The 27,782-nt window shown below is 49.6% G+C and overlaps 1 protein-coding gene across 2 annotated transcripts in view; it reads left to right on the forward strand.

Moving 5' to 3' along the window:
• LOC146019929 (testis-expressed protein 2-like) overlaps window positions 1–27,782 on the forward strand; it is a 75,002-nt gene that overhangs the window by 26,499 nt on the left and 20,721 nt on the right. For both annotated transcript variants that reach the window (XM_083152600.1, XM_083152599.1), the window contains exons 3-7: window positions 8,260–8,463; window positions 12,709–13,024; window positions 13,110–13,348; window positions 13,666–13,812; window positions 25,104–25,203. In XM_083152600.1, coding sequence (XP_083008726.1) covers window positions 8,260–8,463; window positions 12,709–13,024; window positions 13,110–13,348; window positions 13,666–13,812; window positions 25,104–25,203 — 1,006 coding nt within the window. The remainder of the gene's footprint in view (window positions 1–8,259; window positions 8,464–12,708; window positions 13,025–13,109; window positions 13,349–13,665; window positions 13,813–25,103; window positions 25,204–27,782) is intronic.

Here is a 27,782-nt window from a genome sequence, read left to right on the forward strand (position 1 = left end):
TAGAAGCATTGTTTCGGGAACACTGAGAAGCAGCCAAGGTCGAGCAACCTGAGCGAACAAAGGTCTAAGAGCAGAGCAAAATAAAAGTCCCCTGGTAGAGATGATGGAAGGACTCCAAGCAAAAGGTTCACAGTTATGCATATATGTCTTTGTTTTCTTTCTGTGTTCTTTTATTCACCCAAAAATACTCGGTGGCTGCCACATCCTAGAGCGATCGGAGCGGAGTTCTGACAGTGTAATAATGGACCCAGATATGGGTGAGGTAGAATCCCTAAACCAGCTTGACACTTTGCCCATGACAGGAGAAGGTAAAAGGTATGAGGGAAACGTAGTTCAAGGGCTATGTGATGAGTTATTGTCTGGTGAGTACTGTGTCTGTAGATATTGTCAACCTAAAATGGAAGAAGAATGCATCCAGCGATGTCAGTCGACAAGTAAGGCAACTACCGGCCGACATCCCTTGAGTGATTACCACTCACTAGTGGGTAAGGTTTTAAACCAAACAGAATGCTGGGTGTGTTCACAAGTGCTACATAAAAGGAGTAGTGTAGGCCTAGTCCCATACCCGCTTAACATTTCAGAGATAAGCGTATTAAATAAGGGGAGGCCATTGGATAAGAGATACCTGTATACCAGGTCCCCTAGTCTTAGATTACACCCATACCAAGTGGATAAATCCCTGGTATGTATGAACTTCTCGAGTTCCAGAGCGATTGGTACTTGGGAAGTGACATGGCATAACCAGACAATAACTTACTCCCAACGTCCAGATGGAGAGCCTATTGATAAAGAATTGTTGTTAAAAATCCGAACCAGTGGGAGACACTATAAATATGTCTACACGGTGAAGAGAAGTAAAATGATGGCCGGCAGAGTATCAGCCGGCTACTGTAATGTAACCCTACAGCCAGAAATCTGTGAGGAACAAGTCAGGGAACAGGGGACGGGGATGTTCTTATGGATAATGTGTGACAAGATCATGAAATACTCTGTCCCTTATTTTCTCCCTGACGATGTTTATTATATTTGTGGTAGGAGGGCGTACAAATGGCTCTCCATGAACTACGTTGGTGTTTGTTATCTAGGCAGAGTGTTACCGGAAGTGATGACCCTCACACATGATGAGATGATGAACATACACAGAGGTATTTCTCCTCCTTACACTCATACCCATTATGACCAAATCCATAAAAGGGATTTAACAATCAAGAAAGAACCCCTAGCTTCTGAAATGATACACGAGTCGTTCGGTATCCAACTCCTCATTGCTTTAGATATCACCCATACCGCCAGAGGAGTCATAAATTTTAAATATATACAAGCATTGGCCAGCTTGGTAGATAACATCACAGAGATTTATGATGACACCTTTAGATACACTGGGAAGGAGTTGCAAGCATATAAAAGAGAGCTAGTCCAACATCGGATGGTGCTGAACTATCTGACAGCTATGACAGGAGGATATTGTGTCACCCTCTCTACCCAGTTTGGGGTGAAGTGTTGTACATATATCACCAACAATACTGAAGACCCAGAAGAAGTCATCGATCATCGGATGGATGAGATTCTTCAGCTTAAATGGGAATTTAGAAGGGAACATAATATCAGCCTGGCAGAAATAGGTAACAAAGTTAGTGAATGGACCTCCTGGTTGAATCCAATGCACTGGTTCTCTGGTTTAGGAGAATGGGCGCAAGGGATCATAGCTAGCATAGGAAAACTCCTTCTCTGTATCGGTGGTGCCATCATAGTCTTTGTGCTATTGTTCAAATGTTTAAAGGTGGTGACCCGGGGAAAGACAAAACGTACCGAAATCATGAGTGTAAGAACGAGAGATACAGAGGAAGACCAGGGTTTGGTATATGACCCTAAAATCGAAACCACCTCCCTTTAAAGAAACCATATTTGTGAACGTGTATATGTTGTAACCACCCCTGTTTTTATTTTTATCCCAAAATTGTACATTATCCTTCGTGACCCTGAGTAGGTTGTTCGATAAATGCGGCCCATCGTTTATCCATGATCCTGGATCGGCCGAGAGCAGATGGTTTACTCCCCTTATATGTTTAATTCATGTATCCCAATTTCTCTGTTAGGATTATGAATTTCTGTATTTTCGTGTGAAATGTTTTGTATTGTAACAGTTTTGTAATTACTGTTAAAGGGTGGACTATGGAAGTCGAGTTACACACCCGCCATTTTAGGATAGTATGGCCGCCATTTTGGTTCGCAGAGTTGCGCAAATAAAGTTTCCATACCCGAGTATGCGTGGCAAAGTGGACCAGAAGAGTAGCCATACTATCACACATAAATTCATAAACACATACTGACCCTAAGTAAAATATAGTTAAAGGTTTAGAACGCCACACATAGCTTAGTTAGCCCTGCATACATCTATCTGTATCGTGTTTAGTACCGTTCTGTTCAGTTCATTATGCGAAGTATTCCGGTCATTGCGAATATTTCGCAATACACACTGCCCGATAGTTATGGACATAATCCATAATCCAGGGACAGTTTCTGTTGAAAGAATGTAACAAAGAAATCCAGATGAAACCAGTTCTAATCACTGCTGACGCCGAAACCACCGAACAAAGGACTCTTAAAGTTCACTCCCCTGGACCTAGCCAAACCAGGTGTATCAGCTTACCCCCCAATCACAGCTGACCTGACATTCGACCCCTGACCAATGAGAACGGCCTTTGACCTCCCCTTTCTGACCCTATAAGATAGGCGACCCAGAGCAGCCAAAGTCTCTTCGGCACATCTACTTTTCCCTGACCTGACCACCGGACTATAGTTCATCCCTGAACGATAGTGAGCTCTGACCGGACTACACTTCGCATATTTGATGAGAACGGTAACGGTTGCATTAACGGTAGTTATCCTTATTGTATTGATTGGCTGATTGTGTCTTGTATCTGTTTTCTCTCCCCTTAGTAGAGTCTGTTTAGTATTCATTGTTAGTATATTGTATTACTTGTTATACCTGTTTATTCTTATTTCTGTAACCCCCTTTTGTCCATTAGGGACTCAAATACAATCTTTTTACGGAGCTCTTATCTCCATATTTCTATACAGTGGTCGTTGTCTGTTTATTCGCATAATAGCGATAAGGTATATTGCGGACACAGTCCGATAAGGTATATTCGCAGATTAGAGACAAAGTACTGCGAAGGAATCTCTGATTAAGGTATTGGTTCTTGGTATACATAATACAATAAAAGGTACACTACGCTGCGCTACGCTTTGTTCGCACGTAGCTAGGTATAAAGGGTACGTTGGTTGCGGACTTATTACGTAACCAACGCTTTTCACTTATCGTCACTCTGGTTATATTTTAATCACCATTAACAGGTGGTGTACAGGCAGGAGGTGATATGCAGGCAGGAGGTGGTGTGCAGGCAGGAGGTGGTATTCAGGCAGGAGGTGGTATGCAGACAGGAGGTGGTGTGCAGACAGGAGGTGGTGTGCAGACAGAAGGTGGTATGCAGGCAGGAGGTGGTATGGCAGGAAGTGGTATGGCAGAAGGTGGTGTGCAAGCAGGAGGTGGTGTACAGGCAGGAGGTGGTGTACAGGCAGGAGGTGGTGTACAGGCAGGAGGTGGTATGCAGGCAGGAGGTGGTGTACAGGCAGGTGGTGATGTACAGGCAGGAGGTGGTGTGCAGGCAGTAGGTGGTGTACAGGCAGAAGGTGGTGTGCAGGCAGGAGGTGGTGTGCAGGCAGGAGGTGGTATTCAGGCAGGAGGTGGTATGCACCCAGGAGGTGGTGTGCAGACAGGAGGTGGTGTGCAGACAGGAGGTGGTATGCAGGCAGGAGGTGGTATGGCAGGACGTGGTATGGCAGGAGGTGGTGTGCAAGCAGGAGGTGGTGTACAGGCAGGAGGTGGTGTGCAGACAGGAGGTAGTGTGCAGGCAGGAGTTGGTATGACAGGAGGTGGTAAAGCAGGAGGTGGTGTGCAGGCAGGAGATGGTGTACAGGCAGGAGGTGGTGTACAGACAGGAGGTGGTGTGCAGGCAGGAGGTGGTGTGCAGGCAGGAGGTGGTACGCAGACAGGAGGTGGTATGCAGGCAGGGGGTGGTGTACTGTACAGGCAGGAGGTGGTGTGCAAGCAGGAGGTGGTGTACAGGCAGGAGGTGGTGTGCAGGCAGGAGGTGGTGTGCAGGTAGGAGGTGGTATGGCAGGAGGTGGTGTGCAGACAGGAGGTGGTGTGCCGGCATGAGGTGGTGTGCTGGCAGGAGGTGGTGTGCTGGCAGGAGGTGGTGTGCAGGCAGGAGGTGGTGTACAGGCAGGAGGTGGTGTGCAGGCAGGAGGTGTTCTGCAGACAGGAGGTGGTGTGCAGGCAGGGGGTGGTGTACTTTACAGGCAGGAGGTGGTGTGCAAGCAGGAGGTGGTGTACAGGTAGAAGGTGGTGTGCAGGCAGGAGGTGGTGTGCAGACAGGAGGTGGTGTGCAGACAGGAGGTGGTGTGCCGGCAGGAGGTGGTATGCAGGCAGGAGGTGGTGTACAGGTAGGAGGTGGTATGGCAGGAGGTGGTGTGCAGATAGGAGGTGGTGTGCAGACAGGAGGTGGTGTGCCGGCAGGAGGTGGTATGCAGGCAGGAGGTGGTATGCAGGCAGGAGGTGGTATGCCGGCAGGAGGTGGTGTGCAGGCAGGGGGTGGTACAGATGGAGCTTAGGCCATCTTTGCAGGGGCTGGCGATTCTATCACCAGCCCCCGCCATGCCACCATCCCACCAGGGGGCGCGCGCACACGAGACGCTTGCGTGCCCCCTGGCAACGGAGCCTGCCTCCGGTCCCCGCCGCCTCCCCCGCCGTCGCTGCAGGTACCCCTCTCCGCCCCAAGCGCCCCTTGGTTCTCCAAGTCCCAGCATGCGGGGGAGGCTTGCTGGGACTCATAGTTCCACAGTATTAAACAATAGTTTATTCTATTTTTTTACACAGAATCAGCCCTGTGACCACAGCTCCAGGGTCACCGGGGACAGCACCAGGCTTCAGCCTGGTCAGGTAAGTCCTGTAGGGGGGGAACCCCTTTATTGGGGGAGTCCCCACTCCCCATGGACCCCTGGCCAGGCTGACTGGTCGGTAGGGTTAATGCTTTGGCCGGGGGAACTTGTATAAAAAGTCTCCCCCCGGCTGTGGCACTACCCTGCTGGCTGGTTTGGCCTGGGGCTGGTTCTTAAAATACGGGGGACCCCTAGTCATTTTGTCCCCCGTATTTTGGGAACCAGCCCCGGACCTGGAGCCTGGGGCTGGTTGTAAAAAATCAGGGAACCCCTAATTGGTTGGTTTCCTGATTTTTTATTACCAGCCCCGGCTTTTTCAGCCTGGTGCTGGTTACAGCTGTGGGGGGACCCCACGCTGTTTTTTTATTTATTTATTTATTTATTTATTTTTCTATTTTTTTAACACTAAAGCCTGCACGGATCTGACTGATCCGTGCAGGCTAAAGCCAAATACAACAGGAAAATAAAGTGTATTTTCCTGCCGTATTTGCCCGGCCATTCACGGGCGTTTTACGCTAATTAGTAAATCAGGAACCACCATTCTTTTGAATGGTTATTCCTGGCGTATTCTATCGATGGTGTATTCATTTGTATTTGTAAATACAAATACGAATGTCCCATCATTACGAATACAAAAATTCGTATTTTTGGCATAGTAAATGCCAAAAATATGTATACGCCAAAAAAAAAATCGTATTTTCATATGAAAATACAATTTTTTTCACAAATTTTTGTTTGTAAATTTCCCCCAAAGTGTCTAATGTACCTTTTCCCTTCTGTACCCAATTTTGAATTTGCATATAATTTAGGAACTCCGTCCCAGGTACACTAAATCTTCTCTGTATTTCTATAAAAGGTAGCAGTCTGCCTTCCTCTGAGATGTCTCCTAGGGTTACCAGACCTAGGGGCGCATGTATCATGATCGCATTAACAATGCGATCTGGGCGGAATATTACCGCCCAGGATCGCATTGTAAAATGCGATCATATCGGGGGGATGTATCATTTTTAAGGGCGCAGGGACAGGGCTCCGATAGGAGCCCGTCCCTGCGAAGCCCTAACCCGGAAGCCGGGAGGTCAGCGCATGCGCGGTTATGCACTGACCCCCGCCGACCTCTCTTACCGCACTGCCCTGCTCGGGCAGTGCGAAGTGTAGCCATAGGCTACATTGGGGCAGATGTATTAAGCCTGGCGAAGAGATAAACTGGAGACAAAGTGGAGAAAAAGTGGAAGGAGATAACGCACCAGCCAATCAACTTCCAACTGTCATATTTCAAACTCAGCTGATTGGCTGGTGCGTTATCTCCTTCCACTTTATCTCCAGTTTATCTCTTCACCAGGCTTAATACAACTGCCCCAATGGGCTATCGCCACATTACAATGGCGATAGCCCAGGCGTGTTATGCCGGGCTGCCCGATGTTGATACATCGGGCAGATTCGCATCCCCCATAGAAACCTATGGGGGATGCGGCCGGCGGTGCTGCAGGGAGGATCGCAGCAGGGACCGGAGATCCCTGCTGCGGTCCCCCTTTAATACATTTGAGGGATACTAAATATTTGCGGTGAACCCCCGAAAACTGATGTTTTCGGGGATTTAACCGCAAATATTGATTGATAAATGCAGCCCCTAGGGTGGTCCATTTAGAAAGGGCCAGGTTTGGAATAAGAATGCTTAGTATTCTTAAGGGCATATTTAATGAGGGGAGAGTAAATTAGGGTATTTTTGATCTAATTTTGTCCCAAACTTTAAGCGTCTCAGTGATAGTGGGTAGGAGCTGTGTCTTGCTTGGTCTCATTATCTGTGGGACCCACAGAAGGTCTCTTGGGGAAAATCCCACACAGCTGTCTTGTTCAATCGCCACCCATCCCGATATTCTAACATCTCAGTGGGGAATACACCTTGATCAGAGACTGATTGGTATAGTTTGAGTAGTTTTGGTGACACTAGATCCTTAAATGCCACATAGAAATCTTTGGTCAGTCCGTCTGGTCCTGGTGCCTTCCCCTTTGGGAGAGATTTCACTATCCCCTCTATTTCGGTTAGCCTCCATGGAGAGTTCAATTCCGCCAACTGATCTACAGATATTGATGGGAGTTTAATATGGGTTATTTGGGGAGAAGGTGCAGGGGTTGCTGGATCTGTAGCCAGGTTATACACCTGTGAGTAGAACACAGCATACTGTTGAGCTATCTTAGCTGGATCTATTATTTTTGTGTAACTAGGAGACTGGATATATTTAATTCTATGTTTCGGTTGCTGTGTCCTAAGTTTCCGAGGCAACATTCGCCCTGCTCTGTTTCCTGTTAAATAGAACGTATGTCTTAAGTTTTTTTACCATAGCCTGTGTTCTAACTACTAGGTGTTTTTGAAGTTGACTTCTTACCTCCATTAGTTCGTTAGCAAGTTTCCTAGGTTTCTACTTACCAATTTTGGCCTCTAAGTCTTTTTGTTTCTCCATGTATTGCTTTTTATATGGGGCTCCTGTTTGTATTGCTGCTCCCCGTAGGACAGCTTTGAAAGCACACCAGTAAGTTGTTATAGATATATCTCCTGGGGAGTTTGTTGCATTGTATGGGCGGGATGTACTAAAGGGAAAATGCGGTAAAACGGGGGTTTTACTGCATTTTCCTATGTACCATAGGGTGGCGATATGCTGCCCGCAGTCCCTGAGACCCCCCCTCCCATCCTCCATCGATCTCCTCCTCCCCCAGCAGGTGTCACAGCCGGGAGGACATCCGGCTGCAGTGGGAAGGAGGAGACGCCGGGGACACTAACAGCCGCCGGGATGTGACGGAGACCCCCGCACACCACATTACAGGATCTCCGTCACTGCACCCCGATGCTAGCCGCATATGTTAGTACATATGCGGTAGCATCGCAGCGGCTGGGCGGCGAGGGGCAGCGAGGGGTAGCGATGTATGCCCGTCCTATGTCTTAATACTTTCCTCTATATGAGAGTATGCTGTTGCGTCTTTCAAAAGATGTGGGGAGAGCCTCCATGGGCGAACAGATGTATATAGTGTAGAGATATTCCATGTCCACACTTATGGAGCGTGGTCTGACCACGTAATCGGCAGTATGTCTAGGGAGTGTGATTGTTGTAATGACCATTTATCTGTTGCCAGTAGGTCTATGCGAGAGTATGTGTTATGGACCGTAGAATGGTACGTATATTCCCATCCACCCCCACTGAGTTCTGAGCCCAATAATTCAATGTATTCACTTAAATAACCAGTTTCCTTATTGGTTTGCAGGGATGGATGAATGAGATGTTTTCCTATGACCCGGAGACCTATCACCCAGCTCTCACCCACTCGGTGTTTGTGATCCTGGAAGGGACGACCTTAAAACGCTGTTATCCCAAGAGCAACCTGCCTCGGAGATCCACCTTCGGAGAAGAAATCCCAGAGCCTGTGGCATTTGTCACTCAAAGAACCAGTGACTTGTCCCATGCCCAGGTAAGTGGGTGCTGCACAATGGCAGGAAAACAGTGAGCTTGTATTCTGGAGAAGAGTAGAGCAGAATGCTTTATTGCAGGGGTGGCCAAACCTGTCCTCAAGATCTACCAACAGTTCATGTTTTTCAGGCATCCTTTGGATCTATAGTAGGAGTGAATGCAGCGTGTCTGAAAATGTTACAGTTAGTAATGACTATACCTGTGCACCAGCTAGGTGATCTGCAGAATGTGACAGTTAGTAATGACTACAGATGTGCACCAGTTAGGCGATATGTGGAATGTGACAGTTAAGCCCCGTACACACGGGGGAGATATATTGCTCAGTGTCCCCTTTTCATCAGCGACCAGAGATGGTCGCTGATGAAAAGGAACCTCAGCCGGCGGTGCCGTAGAGGTAATCAGCTGGTCGCAATAGCAAGCTCCTTCGACCAGCGATTAGAATGGGGCAGAAAACGGGAGCGCGCACCCGGCAATTTATTGCCGGAGCACACTCCCATCACTGGCAATATAGTCGCCAGCGACCATATTCCCAGCTATTTCAGCCCCTATCGCCCCCGTGTGTACACAGCATTAGCAATGACTGTGCACCAGCTAGGTGGTTTTGGGAATGTGACAGTTAGTAATGACTACAGCTGTGCACGAGAGAGGTGATCTGGGGAATGTGACAGTTAGTAATGACTACACCTGGGCACCAGCTAGGGGTTCTGGGGAATGTGACAGTTAGTAATGACTGCACCTGTGAACCAGCTAGGTGATCTGGGGAATGTGACAGTTAGTAATGACTACAGCTGTGCACCGGCTAGGTGATCTGGGGAATGTGACAGTTAGTAATGACTGCACCTGTGCACCGTCTAGGTGACCTAGTAAATGTAAATTAGTAATGACTACAGCTAGGTGACCTGGGGAATGTGACAGTTGGTAATGACTACAGCTGTGCACGAGAGAGGTGATCTGGGGAATGTGACAGTTAGTAATGACTACAGCTGTGCGCCAGCTAGGTGATCTGGGGAATGTGACAGTTAGTAATGACTACACCTGTGCACCAGCTAGGGGGTTCTGGGGAATGTGACAGTCAGTAATGACTGCACCTGTGCACCAGCTAGGTGATCTGGGGAATGTGACAGTTAGTAATGACTACAGCTGTGCACCGCCTAGGTGACCTGGGGAATGTGAAAGTCGGTAATGACTACCAGTAGCGCACGCAGGGAATCTCAGGGCCTGAAAGCTGAGGGTCCCCTCTTTCCATGGGTAGAAGAATTTTAAAAATCGGCCCTGGGGAACCGGAGATATCTGACTTCAAAGCAGTGGTCCCCATCCAAGCCTGTTAATTGCTCTTCCCAGTCAGATATTTCAGGTTCTTTCTGACTTAGAGTTTTTCTGAGGATATATTCCAAAAGCGGGGAAATGCGTCATCACTATCACCGTCACTTGCTTACCACTAGAGCCGGGGAGACTTACGCCGGAGCAGGGAGTCCTTGAGAGGGCTGCGTAATCGGGAAGACCAGCAGCCGGGGACCCGCTCCAGGCCAGCCATATCTCACCCCCAGTGGATTACAAACACGCACCATTCTGCCTGCATCCAAGGGAGCTAAGTATTGGGCAAGTTATGTTCTGTGCAATTCTGGCTGAATGATTGAGATATCGCAGTCCTACTAACAATATCAAATTGCCTGGTTGTGTCTAACCCAACTAAAAGGTGTGACTGACTAACTTGCTTACAATTTGAAATAACTGCTTGTTTGGGTGAATTTGAGAGTGTTTCCCCCCAACTATCAGGACATTTATATCGGAGTATTGAGTATATTACTCACAGCCTCACCTAGGAATAATAAGCCTCTGAAAGCCCAGCTGGGTGATTACAATGGGCTCATTAGCCAAATATATATTTAACCCTGCAGGTTACAGTTTAATGATCTAGAATTTTTAAAGAATTTATGTTTTTTAAGAAATTCTGTGTACACAGGTTGTGATATTGTCCTACCGGCCGGTGGTATTGTGTATTCAATTTATTCTGTTTAAATAATAAAAAATTATATAACTTTTGATACTTGAGTTATAGTCCATAAGCTCCGTTTACCTTTCTGTCTAAGGGACAGATTTATTAAGCTTGGAGAAGAGATAAACTGGAGATAAAGCGGAGAAAAGGTAAAAGGAGATAAAGCACCAGCCAATCAGCTGTGTTTGAAAAAGACAGTTGGGAGCTGATTGGCTGGTGCTTTATCTCCTTTTACCTTTTCTCCACTTTATCTCCAGTTTATCTCTTCTCCAAGCTTAATAAATCTGCCCCTGAGTGTTTGAGTATCCCTTATAAACGGCAGCTGGGACTATAATTAGTGCCCTGTGCTTGGTTATAGAAAAATTTGATTGGTACTCTTTACTTAGAAGGGCGCCCATCGCGGTGATCGCGGGCATCGCGGGCAGTACATTAACGGCCGCGACGCGATGCCCGCGATCACCGCGATTTCCCATAGGGTTCAATGTTAAATGTAGTGCTGGCCGCGATTTTACATTCAATGCTTCAATGGCCGCGATTTGGCCATAGGAATCAATGTTAAATGGGCTACAGAGCCCAAATAGGCACAATTAACACTGAAATGTCCCCCCAAATTTGTAACGCCACCCCACGATCCACGCCAACCCGAAGCGTGGCGAGCGCAGCGAGCCCGCGAGGGGCGGCGGTACGCGTCCTCCGACCTTTTCATGCCCTACTATCCACGTCGGCGTGGAGTTGAGAATAGAATAGTGTGGCGAGCGCAGCGAGCCACCGAGGCCCGAAGCGTGGCGAGCGCAGCGAGCCCCGCGAGGGGACACGGATACCTTCACAGTTATACGCGTCCCCTCACGGGCTTCACAGGTGTCCGTGGCGACGTGGACACCTGTGAAGCCCGCGAAGGGACGCGTTTACCTGTGAAGGTATCCGCGTCCCCTCGCGGGGCTCGCCACACTATTCTATTCTCAACTCCACGCCGACGTGGATAGTAGGGCATGAAAAGGTCGGAGGACGCGTACCGCCGCCCCTCGCGGGCTCACTGCGCTCGCCACGTTTCGGGTTGGCGTGGATCGTGGGGTGGCGTTACAAATTTGGGGGGACATTTCAGTGTTAATTGTGCCTATTTGGGCTCTGTAGCCCATTTAACATTGATTACTATGGCCAAATCGCGGCCATTGAAGCATTGAATGTAAAATCGCGGGCAGCACAAAATTTAACATTGAACCCTATGGGAAATCGCGGTGATCGCGGGCATCGCGTCGCGGCCAATAATGTACTGGCCGCGATGCCCGCGATCACCGCGATTTTTTTACCCACGACGGCCGCGATGGAGATCGTGGGCACCCTTCTAAGTAAAGAGTACCATTTGATTATTTTTTTTTTGACATAGGAAAAGGTTGACGGGAGCTTTTTCTGAGTTTTTTTGTGTCTATGTTGGCAGATGTCGACATGAACATCGTATGAGTGTACCGTGTACCTCGCATGGCTCTCTGCTATTATATACCCCCTCTAAGCCCACTGGGATGGTAAAGTAAATCATGAAACACTCATGTCAACCTTGTCCTATGTCAACCTTTTGCTTGTGTCAACCTTTTCACTATGTTGACCTCTTTCATGTGTCGATCTATTGTGAGTCAACCAGTAATGGTCTATACCAGGCATGTCCAAACTGTGGCCCTCCGGCTGTGGTGAAACTACACATCCCAGAATGCCGTGCCATAGTTTTAGCATTCCCTAATAGTAAAACTGTGGCAAGGCATGATGGGATTGTGGTTTCACAATAGCTGGAGGGCCATAGTTTGGACTAGAGATGGGCAAAACGGATCACTTTGCCGAGCCGGGATCCACCGGTTCAGTCAGTGAAAAGATCCGGATCGTTCGCGCGTCTCTCCGGTTCACTTTGAAAAAGGGTTAATTTTATATTAACAAAGCATAAAATCTCGCGAGAGGTCGATAGCTCTCGCGAGATTTCACCTGTACTTAATTTCGTTCATATCAACCGGGCGGGAGGGTGGGTATTTTCATGTGTAAAAGACAGACGGATCACCTTTTTGGGATCGGCGGATCACTCGTTCTTTAAAGGGATCCGTTCAAAAGATACGCTTCGTTCAGGAACGACCCATCTCTAGTTTGGACAGGCCAGGTGTATTGTATTGTGTCAACCAGTAATGGTCGACCTATTTCCTGTCGACGTAATGACCACATACTGTCGTGCTACACTCGGTTCCTGTAACAGATTCCTTGTGGTTCCCATAGGTCTTCCTGTACCCCTACGGACTGGCAAAGAAGAGACTTTGGAACAAGAAGTATCCGATCTGCATCCAGCTGTGTGAGAGCGAAGATCTGGACGTCCAGACCCCGGACCCCGCAGACAGAGAACCTGAGAGCGGGGAACCTCAGAGGCCGCTCACAGAAGACTCACAGAAGACACCAGGGGAGTGCAAGGCGGGGACGTTATATCTGTTTGGCAGAACGGGCAGAGACAAGGAGGAATGGTATCAGCACCTGGTCAGAGCCTCACGTGGGGCCACAGATGGGAAGCAAGATGCCAGCAGAGGTGACAGCAAAACAGGTAAATGACGGCTGATTGCTGTGTAACTCTGTCATCTACGGCTGCACGCTGACTCAGACTCCTCTTCTGCTTCCAACTCCCACAGGGTCCCTGCCAAACCCTCTATCGAGTCCCAGCAGCTGTGGTGGAACCAGCAACAGCAGCGGAGAGAGCACAGAGGACAGTCCCTATGTGATCAAACCCAGAGACTTGGCAGGGAGAGTCAGGCAGAAAATCCTCCTGGACTACACCGCCTACATCTCCCGCTTCATCCCAGCGGAGAAATGCAGCCCCATCCCCAGCCCCCAACAGAGCGATGCCAGCAGCCCCATCCCGGGGAAAAAGGTGCTGCCGTACTTACTGTACCTATATTCAGACTTGCAGAACATACAGGGAGGGGCATTTCATTGGTTCTCAAACTCGGTCCTCAGGACCCCACACAGTGCATGTTGTGCAGGTCTCCTCACAGAACCAAGTGGAATATTTAGCTCCACCTGTGGCTCTTTTAAAATGTGTCAATGAGTAATGAATGCACCAGTGCTCTCCCGAGCCTACTGTATGTCTGTGGGGCCTTTTCTCACTTCTGGGCCTGGCTGCGTGTTATGTGTGACTAATAAGCCAGTGTCTCGCTCCTAATCCAGCGTCTCATCTTCATCTCACAGCACCCCGTGGAGTTCTCGCTTTCCAGTAACCCCCACGTCTGCTGGATAAACGCCTTCGTTGGACGGACATTCTGGGACTTCCTGAGGGAAAAATATTGGGAGGAGATTGTGGCCGATAAAATCCAGAAAAAGCTAACTAAAATCAAGGTGGGATTATGATTATTTATAGGGGGAGATGTACCAAGCCTTGGAGGAGATAAAGTGGATAGGTGGCAGCAGAGCCGGATTAAGGGGGGGCAAAGGGGGTCAGTACCCCTGGGCCCCCCTCTCGCTAGGGGCCCCCTGTGGTCGGCATGTATTTAAAAAAAAAATTGGTACTTGTGTATTATCACAGCGCCCGTCGCGTCGCATCGCAAACCACTAATTAAGGTATGCGATGGCATGCGATGGACCCGATTTTAGGCTTTTCCCGGGATGAGTGTACAATTTTAACATCGCGTCATATCGCATGCCATTATAATGGCATGCGATGCGATGCGATGCGATTCGACGTGATTTCAATGTTAAATGCCCACCCAGACCCGATTTTTAATTGTATCCCCACCCTGATGGGTAATGACAATGTTAAATGCCCCCCCCCCCCCCATTGTTAACGCCACCCCACTATCAACGCCAACCCGAAGCGTGGCGAGCGCTGCGAGCCCACGAGGGGCGGCGGTACGCATCCTCCGACCTTTTCATACCCCCACTATCCACGTCGGCGTGGAGTCGATCTTATATAGTGTGGCGAGCGCAGCGAGCCACCAACCCCGAAGCGTGGCGAGGGGACGCGCATTACTTCACAAGTATTACGCGTCTGCTCGCCACACTATATAAAATCAACTCCACGCCGACGTGGATAGTGGGGGTATGAAAAGGTCGGAGGACGCATACCGCCGCCCCTCGCGGGCTTGCTGTGCTCGCCACGCTTCGGGTTGGCGTTGATAGTGGGGTGGCGTTAACAATGGGGGGGCATTTAACATTGTCATTAACCATCAGGGTGGGTGTACAATGTAAAATCGGGTCTGGGTGCCTGTACAATTGATTTTGTGGTTGTACAATGCCCTGCGATGGAAATCGGGGGGCGCCGTGATAATACACAAGTACCAATTTTTTTTAGCTAAAGGCTTTGTGCATGGGAGTGGGGTAGTGCTGCAGCTTCACCTATCTGCCAATGTGACAATTATTAATGGTGCTGAGCATTGGGAGCCAAGGCACACTGACTGCACAAGTGTGCAGTGCATTACTGGGAGTTGACTAAGTCCCATGACACTTTGCACAAGAGGGCAGAGTGTTTGAGCTGAGCTCTGATTGGTGGAGCTCATTACATGCTTCTCAGGCCCATGGAGGACATTAGCAGCAGCAACAGCCTCATCATGGGAGGGTTTTGAATCAGAGGCAGCACTGAGCCTGTGAGGTCTCCTACCGTCCTACAGAGTAAGGTACAGAGGGACAAACACAGCAAGTCACTATCATCAGGTATAGTACCAAAAGATTCTAGAATAGCAGAGGTAGTGCCAATATTCAAAAAAGGAAGATCCCGCTAATCACAGACCCGTTAGTTTAACATCAATTGTGGGTAAACTATTTGAAGGATTTTTAAGTGATGGTATCCAGGAATATTTAGACCATCACCGTCTACTCAGTACTAACCAACATGGGTTCGTGAAAAATCGTTCATGTCAAACTAATCTACTAGGGTTCTATGAAGAAGTTAGCAAAAACCTCGATAATGGAAATGCTGTAGATGTGATTTTCCTAGATTTCGCTAAAGCATTTGATACTGTCCCACACAAGAGATTGATTAATAAAATGGAGAACCTAGGATTGGGTGAAAATATCTGCAGATGGGTAGGGAATTGGCTATGTAACAGAGAACAAAGAGTGGTTGTGAATGGTGCCGTATCAGATACGATACCGGTACTAAGTGGAGTGCCCCAGGGTTCGGTTTTGGGGCCCATTTTGTTTAACATTTTTATTAACGTTATTGGGATAGGGTTACTCAGCAATGTATCCATCTTTGCGGACGATACAAAACTTAGCAAAGTCATAAAAGCATCAGAAGATGTCACCATGCTTCGAAATGATCTTGCAATTCTAGATGAGTGGGCAAAAAAATGGAAGATGAGGTTCAATGTAGATAAATGTAAGGTTATGCACCTTGGGAGACACAACCAGTGTGCAAGTTACAACCTTAGCGGAGAGGAACTGGGTAATTCCATACTTGAAAAGGATCTAGAAATCCAAATAGACAGCAAACTGGGATGTAGTGCCCATTGTAATGTAGCTACAAAAAAGGCCAACAAAATTCTGGCATGTATTAAGAGGGTGTCACGGCCTGGACTGTCTGTGTTCCCGGCACTGACCTGGGTGCGCCAGTGGAGGGCGCAGGGAACTGGAAGCGAGGAGGCTTGAGATAGCTGGAGCTCATGCACGGAGACAGGAGGGAGATGAACTGCCGGGGACACAGGGGATTGGCTGAAACCTAAAGCGGAGGCGCGGGGTCTAAGCCGACAGTGGTATTCACCAGGGACCCCCGCAAGGGGATATGGACTTCGCTGCAACTGCCGACCAGGTCGCGGCCCTCTGCCCAGGTTCCCCTGTGGCTTTGGCGGAGTTGAGGCACAAGAGTCTTTTAACGGGGTACTTAAACCATCGATGGTGGTCGATGGCACTGAATGCTATACAGCAACACGGAGGGTACTTGAGAGATGAGTGATGCGGCCTGGAAGCCGAGGATGACACGGGGGTAACACAGAGGGACGCTGGAGATACTGGAGACACTTGGTGACACTGGGGCGGCTAGGGAGCCGATACCTGAGATCACTGGGGATCGCTGGAGCGGCTAGGGAGCCGGTACTTGAGACCACTGAGGATCGCTGGAGCGGCCTGAGAGCCGAGGGGAGACAGGTAGGGAACCCACGGATAACCGGACACTGAGAGAGTAACCTGGGCTGCACGAGAAGACAGGATCACACAGCAGATGGAAACACGTGGAGACTTCTGGCAGGAGTGGAATAACCAGGACGCTGAGAGTAACACAGGTGACAGCGGACTCAGGAAACCGGACCTCTGGAGCACGTGGGGAGTCTTGACAGGAGCTTAACGCTGGAGAACTCACAGGTAAACTGACGAGTTGTTCAAGACAAGGAGGAGACTGTGAGCTGGGTTTTTATCCCTCCAGGTGATGAGGGAATCAGACGCAGGTGATGGAATTAGCCGCAGCAGCAGCACACAGACCAGGAAGTGAGTTGGAGCTTACCTGGATCATGTGACCTGCAGCTTGATCAGGGAATACACCTGGAGCTCACAGTGACGCAGGGGCGACTTGGAAGCAAAAGACATCACGCCAGGGATTGCCGACTGTGCCGGCAGCCGACCTACGGAGGACACTACCCCAGCGTGCCGGTAAGGGGCGCATGCGAGCAGTGCGAGAACCGGGGTTCATGACAGTACCCCCCCTTTAAGGGTGGGCACCGAACACCCTTTGGGCTTACTCGGATTGTCTTTATGAAAGGCTGCAATCAAACGGGGAGCATGCACATCTGCAGCATTGATCCAGCTTCTTTCTTCTGGGCCATAGCCCTTCCAATCGATGAGGTATTGGATGTTTCCATATCTTTTGCGAGAATCCACCACCTTATCGACCTCGAATTCAACCCCTCGATGGGTATAGACTCTGGGGAGCTCAGGAGTGGTACTTTGGAACCGGTTGAGGACGAGAGGTCGCAATAAGGATATGTGGAAGGAATTTGGGATCTTCAGGTATGGTGGTAACTTCAGCTTATAAGCTACCGGGTTGATCCTTCGGATCACAGGGAATGGCCCAATGAATCGGGGGGCGAATTTCATGGACGGGACTCGTAGGCGAAGATTTCGAGTGGAGAGCCATACTTTGTCACCAAGTTTTAACTGAGGAACTGCTCTTCTTTTACGGTCAGCAAAGAATTTGTATCTTTTTGAGGCTTTCTTGAGAGAAACATGCACATTTTTCCAGACTTGTGAAAAATGTTTGAGTGTGGACGATGCGGCAGGCACTTCCAAGGCTGGTAAAGGCTCAAAGGTTGGTGGTCGAGGGTGTTGACCGTAAACTACGTAGAAAGGAGAGTAGCCAGTAGCAGAGTGGTATCTGAAGTTGTGGGCAAATTCAGCCCAAGGCAGTAGACTGACCCAGTTGTCTTGTGACGAGGAGGTATACAGACGGAGGAATGCTTCCAGATCTTGGTTAACTCTCTCTGTTTGCCCATTAGACTGCGGGTGGTACGCTGTGGAAAAGTTCAATTTTACCTTCAGGGCAGAACAGAGAGCTCTCCAGAAGCGGGCTACAAATTGCACTCCACGATCGGAGACAATGTCTGCAGGGAGTCCATGAATTCGAAAGATGTGTTGAATGAAGATCTGGGCGAGCTTGGGAGCAGAGGGCAGGCCAGTCAATGGAATGAAATGTGCCATTTTGGAGAACCGGTCTACCACCACCCAGATGGTATTACATTCTTGAGACTTAGGGAGTTCAGAGATAAAGTCCATGGAAATGTGCGTCCAGGGACGCATGGGAGTGGGCAACGGAAGGAGAGAACCTGCAGGGGACTGACGATGGACTTTATGTTGGGCACAGGTTGGACATGAGGCCACGAAATCCTGGACATCTTTTTTCATGTGAGGCCACCAATATGACCGTCGAAGAATTTCCAGGGTTTTGTGAACGCCTGGGTGACCGGAGAAAGGCGAGGCGTGAGCCCACGATAAGACTTTGGGCTGGAGCCCTGGTAGAACCAGCATCTTTCCTCGAGGTGGCACGGGTGACACATGGGTGGCGGCAAAGGCTGTAGGACTGATGATGGGACGCTGTTCTTGTAGCACTGTGTCATCTTCCTTAGAGCGGGACAGTGCATCAGCTTTTGCATTCTGGGACCCAGGACGATAGAAAATTTTAAAACTGAATCGTGAGAAGAATAAGGACCAACGAGCTTGGCGAGAATTAAGACACTGGGCTGTCTGGACGTACAGTAAGTTCTTGTGATCTGTGAAGATGGACACTGGGAACTTTGCCCCTTCTAACAGATAACGCCATTCTTCCAGTGCAAGTTTAATTGCCAACAACTCTTGATCGCCAATGGAGTAGTTTTTCTCGGCAGGGAGGAATTTCCGGGAGAAAAACCCACAGGGGTGCTGTTTGCCATCGTCTGTAACTTGAGAGAGCACAGCACCAACACCCACATTCGAGGCGTCGACTTCCAAGAGGAAGGGTTTGTCTGTGTCTGGCTGCTTGAGAATGGGGGCAGATATGAAGGCTTGTTTTAGCAGGTGGAATGCGGACAAGGCTTCTTCGGACCAGACAGCTGGATTGGCACCTTTTTGGGTGAGAGCTGTGATAGGAGCGATGAGGGTGGAGAATCCTTTGACAAATTTTCTGTAGTAATTGGCAAAGCCAATAAAACGCTGGACTGCTTTGAGAGTGGTTGGTTGGGACCAACTGTTGATGGCTTCGAGTTTTGCGGGATCCATTCGCAACTCTGAGCCAGACACGATATATCCTAGGAAGGATATCTGGGGAACTTCGAATGTGCACTTGGAGAGTTTACCGTACAACTTATTGGCACGTAAACGGGACAGCACTTCTTTGACTTGAGAACGATGGGACTGGAGATCTGAAGAAAAAATTAGAATGTCGTCGAGGTAAACAACAAGATATTTATATAGAACATCTCTAAAAATTTCATTGACGAATTCTTGAAAGACGGCGGGTGCATTACTGAGACCGAAGGGCATCACTAGATACTCGTAATGCCCATCTCTAGTGTTGAAGGCAGTCTTCCATTCGTCGCCTTGGCGAATTCTGATCAGATTATACGCCCCTCTGAGGTCAAGCTTGGTAAAAATTTTCGCACCTTTGATGCGATCAAATAACTCAGTGATCAAGGGAAGAGGATAACTGTTCTTGATGGTTATCTCATTGAGACCTCTATAGTCTATGCATGGGCGTAACCCTCCATCTTTTTTTTTCACGAAAAAGAATCCTGCACCAGCAGGGGAGGTAGAGGGTCGGATGAAACCTTTCTGAAGATTTTCTTGGATATACTCAGACATTGCTTTGGTCTCAGGGATTGACAGAGGATAGGTACGCCCCTTAGGAGGGGACTTCCCAGGGAGGAGATCGATGGGACAATCCCACCGGCGGTGTGGAGGCAGAACATCAGCGGCTTGTTCACTGAATACATCACTGAATGCATGGTACACTGAGGGAAGACCCGGAAGGCTTTTAACTGCGGAAGATCGGACCGGAGTTACTTCAGTCAAGCAATGTTTCTGGCAGTATTCGCTCCATTCCACAATTTGGAGAGATCTCCAATCGATACGGGGGTTGTGGAGTTGTAGCCATGGTAGCCCTAACACAAGGTCATAAGAGGATTTAGGAATGACCAGGAAGTCCATACATTCTTGATGAAGTACACCTACATGGAATGAGACAGGAACTGTCCGATACACAATATCGCTTCCGGGGATTCTGCTTCCATCCACTGCTGTTAGGAAGTGAGGCTGGGAAAGGGGCAGAATTGGAATTTTACACTTCTTTACCAGCTCGGCTGAGATAAAGTTTCCTGCAGCCCCGGAGTCTGCCAGGGCTGAGACTTGCAGGGTACCCACAGGGGACACAAGGGCAACAGGTAGAATCAAGTCAGTGGTGGGAGGAGTTTTACTGAGACAACCTAACCTGACTCCCCCACTGCAGGTTAGGGCTTGGCGTTTCCCGGACGCTCGGGACAGGACCCAATGAAGTGACCGGGGGCGGCACAGTAAATACATAATTTTTCTTTCTGCCTCCTAGACCGTTCTTCTGTGGATAACCTAGATCTACCTATTTGCATAGGTTCTTCTGTAGTGGTTGTCGCAGGACGGTGCTGAGGCGGAGACGGAACTCGGGGAACTACTTTCTTTAATTTTTCTGGACCTCGCTCCCTTAGGCGCAGGTCTATTTTGACACACAAGGAAATTAATTCTTCAAGCTGCTCAGGGAGATCTCGGGTGGCTAGTTCATCTTTGATGCGTTCTGAGACGCCCAACCAGAAGGCGGCTGTCAGTGCCTCATTGTTCCATTTGAGCTCGGAGGCAAGCGTCTGGAATTGAACCACGTATTGGCCCATGGAGCGAGAGCCCTGTTTGAGGCGGAGAATTTCTGTAGAGGCTGATGCAGGCCTTCCTGGCTCATCGAATATCCGTCGGAAGAGAGAGACGAATCTGTCATAGTCGGTGAGAATTGGATCAGATCTTTCCCAGAGGGGTGATATCCAATCTAGGGCAGAACCTGACAGCAAGGAGACACTATATGCTATCTTGGTCCTGGCAGTCGGAAAGTTCTGCGGTAGAAGTTCAAATTGAATGTCACATTGGTTTAGAAAGCCTCTACAGCCTTTAGGATTGCCATCATATTTATTAGGAGTAGGCAGCTGAAGACGAGGAATATATGCTGGGGCATGAGTGGCAGGCTGATTAGATACCGGTGGCGGAGGTGGCCGGAGGGACTGCTGGAGGGAATCCAGACGAGTGGACACATCCTGGAGGTATGTAATCACCTGCTGCTGCGTCGCTTCCTGCGTTTCTATACGCGAGGTGACATCTTGGAGAGCCGCTGGCCCCACACTATGGTCGCGTGCCGAGTCCATCGGTCTTGAACAATCTGTCACGGCCTGGACTGTCTGTGTTCCCGGCACTGACCTGGGTGCGCCAGTGGAGGGCGCAGGGAACTGGAAGCGAGGAGGCTTGAGATAGCTGGAGCTCATGCACGGAGACAGGAGAGAGCTGAACTGCCGGGGACACAGGGGATTGGCTGAAACCTAAAGCGGAGGCGCGGGGTCTAAGCCGACAGTGGTATTCACCAGGGACCCCCGCAAGGGGATATGGACTTCGCTGCAACTGCCGACCAGGTCGCGGCCCTCTGCCCAGGTTCCCCTGTGGCTTTGGCGGAGTTGAGGCACAAGAGTCTTTTAACGGGGTACTTAAACCATCGATGGTGGTCGATGGCACTGAATGCTATACAGCAACACGGAGGGTACTTGAGAGATGAGTGATGCGGCCTGGAAGCCGAGGATGACACAGGGGTAACACAGAGGGACGCTGGAGATACTGGAGACACTTGGTGACACTGGGGCGGCTAGGGAGCCGATACCTGAGATCACTGGGGATCGCTGGAGCGGCTAGGGAGCCGGTACTTGAGATCACTGGGGATCGCTGGAGCGGCTAGGGAGCCGGTACTTGAGACCACTGAGGATCGCTGGAGCGGCCTGAGAGCCGAGGGGAGACAGGTAGGGAACCCACGGATAACCGGACACTGAGAGAGTAACCTGGGCTGCACGAGAAGACAGGATCACACGGCAGATGGAAACACGTGGAGACTTCTGGCAGGAGTGGAATAACCAGGACGCTGAGAGTAACACAGGTGACAGCGGACTCAGGAAACCGGACCTCTGGAGCACGTGGGGAGTCTTGACAGGAGCTTAACGCTGGAGAACTCACAGGTAAACTGACGAGTTGTTCAAGACAAGGAGGAGACTGTGAGCTGGGTTTTTATCCCTCCAGGTGATGAGGGAATCAGACGCAGGTGATGGAATTAGCCGCAGCAGCAGCACACAGACCAGGAAGTGAGTTGGAGCTTACCTGGATCATGTGACCTGCAGCTTGATCAGGGAATACACCTGGAGCTCACAGTGACGCAGGGGCGACTTGGAAGCAAAAGACATCACGCCAGGGATTGCCGACTGTGCCGGCAGCCGACCTACGGAGGACACTACCCCAGCGTGCCGGTAAGGGGCGCATGCGAGCAGTGCGAGAACCGGGGTTCATGACAGAGGGGAATGGAAACTAGGGTAATTATGCCACTGTATAAAGCATTGGTGAGACCTCACCTCGAGTACAGAGTGCAGTTCTGGGCCCACACTATAAAAAGGATATCATAGAATTAGAAAAAGTCCAGAGGCGAGCAACAAAGCTTATTAGGGGAATGGAGAATTTAAGCTACGGGGAGAGATTAAGCAATTTGGGACTATTTACATTGGAAAAGAGACGTTTAAGGCGGGACATCCTCAACATGTACAAGTATATCAAGGGCCAATATAAGGAACTGTCACACACCCTCTTTTCTACTAGAAAGGAATCTAGGACACAAGGGCATGAGTATAGATTAGAAGAAAAAAGATTTCATTCAGCTAGTAGAAAGAATTTCTTTACGGTCAGAACAGTCAAACTCTGGAACTCTCTTCCCAGAGAGGTGGTAACGGCTGGCTCATTAAATGCGTTCAAGGCAAAGTTGGACAAACATTTACTGGAGAAAAACATCCATGGGTACAAATAAGAAATATAATCTGTCTGTAAAATATCAGAACCTACCAAATCAGCAATGGATATCTATACCAGGTTGAACTAGATGGATGCAAGTCTTTTTTCAGCCTTACCTACTATGTAACTATGTAACTATGTAACAAGCTTTTCATGTGGTATGTATAAATATATATATCATACTTGCCTTCTTTCAATTTCACCTCTCCGGGAGAAGTAGGGTTACCACCTCATCCCTTTAATTCCGGACACATATTAATTACACAGGTTCTGTGGCTGGCTGACTTCAAAATTCCATTTCAACAGTTTTTTTTTAAACAGCCATCAAGTCTCCAGTTCAACTGTTTTTTTTTAAATCAGCCACAGAACCTGTGTAATTAATATGTGTCCGGAATTAAAGGGATGAGGTGGTAACCCTAGGGAGAAGCCTGGAGAGGCAACACATCAGGGGGGCGGGAGCAAAGCTGACATCACTTGGCCCTGCCCCCCATGCTGGAAAACTCAATGATTCACGGGCCGCTTAGGGGCAGGGCTTAAATGACGTGAAATGCCGCTATCGCACCATTTTAGCCCCGCCCCTCTCCGCAGACCCGTTATTTCCGGTAATTAAACCAGCGGGCATGGGGGGAGCGGGGGCTATCACCAGAATGCGGGAGACTTGCCTACCTTCCCGGGGGGGCGGGAGGCGGACCCGATTTCCGGAGGCTCCCAGCCATTGCAGGAGGGTAGGCAAGTCTGATATATATAAACATAATATTAATCCCCCCTGCAGTTACCCATTGACCAAGTTTATACTGCATTTACTTTTATGTTTTGACAGTGTAATATTCTCCCGTGTGGTGCAGGGGGTCTAAAGTGCCCCCGGGCCCCCCAAAGGCTAAATCCGGCACTGGGTGGCAGAGTAATGGTCATTGAAATGACAGATGCTGGTTGTTTGGGGAAACTGCTGCATCCAGGCAGATCTGTGACTAACTCACATTTAGGGCCAGATGTACTAGGCTTTAAAAGAGATAAAATGGAGAGTGATAAAACTCCAACTAATCAATTCCTACCTGACATTTTTCCAAACCAGCCTGTGACGTGGCAGGTAGGAGCTGATTGGTTGGTGTTTATCACTCTCCATTTTATCACTTTTAAAGCTTAGTACATCTGGCCCTTAGCAACAAACTACCCAAACATCCCAGCTTCTCCTACAAGGAGAAAAACAGATACTGCACTGTGTAGCCATGGAGCCATGCAAAAATGTCACTTGCTGCGGCTTGCCCACATTTTAGCAGTTCCATGGTTTAAAAAAAACAAAAAGTGCAGTTGCAGCAGTGACCAGCAGATGGAGCTGTAGAGAGACTTTCAGCTGCCTTCCATTGCAGTTTAATTCTGTATTCTGTTATACCCCTTTCACACCGCACTTGTTAAACGGTATATTGCCATTTTTTTTCCCATTTCAAAACGTTTAAGGCTGCAGTACGAAAGCACCAGAGTTGATTTACCGGTTAAAGATAACCGGTATTTCAAAACGTTTAAAAAGCAGAGTCCTACACGTTACAGAGCCGTTTTTTATGCAGTGAGAATGGCTCTGAAACGGTATTTAGTAAAAACAACAGATTACAGACCTGTGATAGGCTGTCCCCTGCATTCTGCCTTGAAACGTGTTCAGGGGATTAAACGGGTTGACTGATGTGAATGGTACTTAACAGTATTTAAAACGGTAATCTCCTGCAATGTGAAGGCTCAGACCCGTTTTAAATACAGTTTAAAAATACCGGGTTTTTTTAAACGTTTTGGCAGTGTAAAAGCGGTATAAATGTTTACGTGAGAGATTAATGGGTAAATTCAGTGCACTGTGCAGTTTGCCATAAGTGGAGGTGTTGCTCTTAAAAAACAATCAAATTCTTGCTTTAAGTTTATAGAATGTACACAGTAAAGGATACTCAGTCTGATTGGTCCATTTTTGTAAACCATCACCGAATTAAATATAACTGTACATGTATTTACTACCCAGTTTAAAGTGATATATTTATGTGCTTTAAAATCGGTTCAGATTTTTGTTTAGAAAATGAGCGCCATTGATGATGTCATACAATGACAATCTGAGGAGGGGACAACTCATATACTCTGTTTCTCTCTTACAGCTGCCAAACTTTATGAATGAGCTGACTCTGACAGACCTGGACATGGGAACAGCTCTACCCCAGGTTCACTCAATCTCTACCCCTAGTGTAAACGAGAGAGGTAAGTGTGGTATTGGCACACACAGGGGGAGATGTGGTGTTACCACACACAGGGGGAGATGTGGTATTACCACACACAGGGGGAGATGTGTATCGGCACACACAGGGGGAGATGTGGTATCGGCACACACAGGGGGAGATGTGGTATCGGCACACACAGGGGGAGATGTGGTATCGGCACACACAGGGGGAGATGTGGTATCGGCACACACAGGGGGAGATGTGGTATCAGCACACACAGGGGGAGATGTGGTGCTGCCACACACAGGGGGAGATGTAGTATCGGCACACACAGGGGGAGGTGAGCAGCACCGATCTGCAGTGCAGGAAGCATCACATACACAGGCCTATCCACTGAGCAGCACCAATCTGCAGTAATGCCGCACTCGCACTGCAGGAAGCATCACATACGCAGGCCCATCCACTGTGCAGCACCGATCTGCAGTAATGCCACGCTCGCAGTGCAGGAAGCGTGACATACGCAGGCCCATCCACTGAGCAGCACCGATCTGCAGTAATGCCATGCTCGCAGTGCAGGAAGCATCACATACACAGGCCCATCCACTGAGCAGCACCGATCTGCAGTAATGCCGAGCTCGCAGTGCAGGAAGCATCACATACGCAGGCCTATCCACTGAGCAGCACCTATCTGTAGTAATGCCGCGCTTGCACTGCAGGAAGCGTGACATATACGCAGGCCCATCCACTGAGCAGCACCGATCTGCAGTAATGCCGCGCTCGCAGTGCAGGAAGCGTGACATACACAGGCCCATCCGCTGAGCAGCACCGATCTGCAGTAATGCCGCACTCGCAGTGCAGGAAGCTGCCCATCCACTGAGCAGCACCGATCTGCAGTAATGCCGCACTCACAGTGCAGGAAGCGTGACATACACAGGCCCATCCGCTGAGCAGCATCGATCTGCAGTAATGCCGCACTCGCAGTGCAGGAAGCGTGACATACACAGGCCCATCCACTGAGCAGCACCGATCTGCAGTAATGTCGCACTCGCAGTGCAGGAAGCGTGACATACGCAGGCCCATCCACTGAGCAGCACCAAATCGGTAATGCAGCACTCGCAGTGCAGGAAGCGTGACATGCGCAGGCCCATCCACTGTGCAGCACCGATCTGCAGTAATGCCGTGCTCGCAGTGCAAGAAGCGTGACATACGCAGGCCCATCCACTGAGCAGCACCGATCTGCAGTAATGCCGCACTCGCACTGCAGGAAGCATCACATACGCAGGCCCATCCGCTGTGCAGCACCGATCTGCAGTAATGCCGTGCTCGCAATGCAGGAAGCGTGACATACGCAGGCCCATCCACTGAGCAGCACCGATCTGCAGTAATGCCGCACTCGCACTGCAGGAAGCATCACATACGCAGGCCCATCCACTGAGCAGCACCGATCTGCAGTAATGCCGTGCTCGCAGTGCAGGAAGCGTGACATACGCAGGCCCATCCACTGAGCAGCACCGATCTGCAGTAATGCCGCACTCGCACTGCAGGAAGCATCACATACGCAGGCCCATCCACTGTGCAGCACCGATCTGCAGTAATGCCGCGCTCGCAGTGCAGGAAGCGTGACATACGCAGGCCCATCCACTGAGCAGCACCGATCTGCAGTAATGTCGCACTCGCAGTGCAGGAAGCTTCACATACACAGGCCTATCCACTGAGCAGCACCGATCTGCAGTAATGCCGCACTCGCAGTGCAGGAAGCGTGACATACGCAGGCCCATCCACTGAGCAGCACCGATCTGCAGTAATGCCGTGCTCGCAGTGCAGGAAGCATCACATACGCAGGCCCATCCACTGAGCAGCACCGATCTGCAGTAATGCCGTGCTCGTAGTGCAGGAAGCGTGACATACGCAGGCCCATCCACTGAGCAGCACCGATCTGCAGTAATGCCGCGCTCGCAGTGCAGGAAGCGTGACATACACAGGCCCATCCACTGAGCAGCAATGCTCTGCAGTAATGCCGCGCTCGCAGTGCAGGAAGCTTCACATACACAGGCCCATCCGCTGAGCAGCACCGATCTGCAGTAATGCCGCGCTCGCAGTGCAGGAAGCGTGACATACGCAGGCCCCTCCACTGAGCAGCACCGATCTGCAGTAATGCCGCACTCGCAGTGCAGGAAGCTTCACATACACAGGCCCATCCACTGAGCAGCACCGATCTGCAGTAATGCCGTGCTCGCAGTGCAGGAATCATGACATGCACAGGCCCATCCACTGAGCAGCACCGATCTGCAGTAATGCCGCACTCGCAGTGCAGGAAGCGTGACATACACAGGCCTATCCACTGAGCAGCACCGATCTGCAGTAATGCCGCGCTCGCAGTGCAGGAAGCGTGACATACGCAGGCCCATCCACTGAGCAGCACCGATCTGCAGTAATGCCGCACTCGCACTGCAGGAAGCATCACATACGCAGGCCCATCCACTGAGCAGCACCGATCTGCAGTAATGCCGTGCTCGCAGTGCAGGAAGCATCACATACGCAGGCCCATCCACTGAGCTGCACCGATCTGCAGCAATGCCGTGCTCGCAGTGCAGGAAGCGTGACATACGCAGGCCCATC

This window comes from Crinia signifera, chromosome 7 (genome assembly GCF_055691185.1).
Source record: "Crinia signifera chromosome 7, ASM5569118v1, whole genome shotgun sequence".
Classification (NCBI taxonomy): domain Eukaryota; kingdom Metazoa; phylum Chordata; class Amphibia; order Anura; family Myobatrachidae; genus Crinia; species Crinia signifera.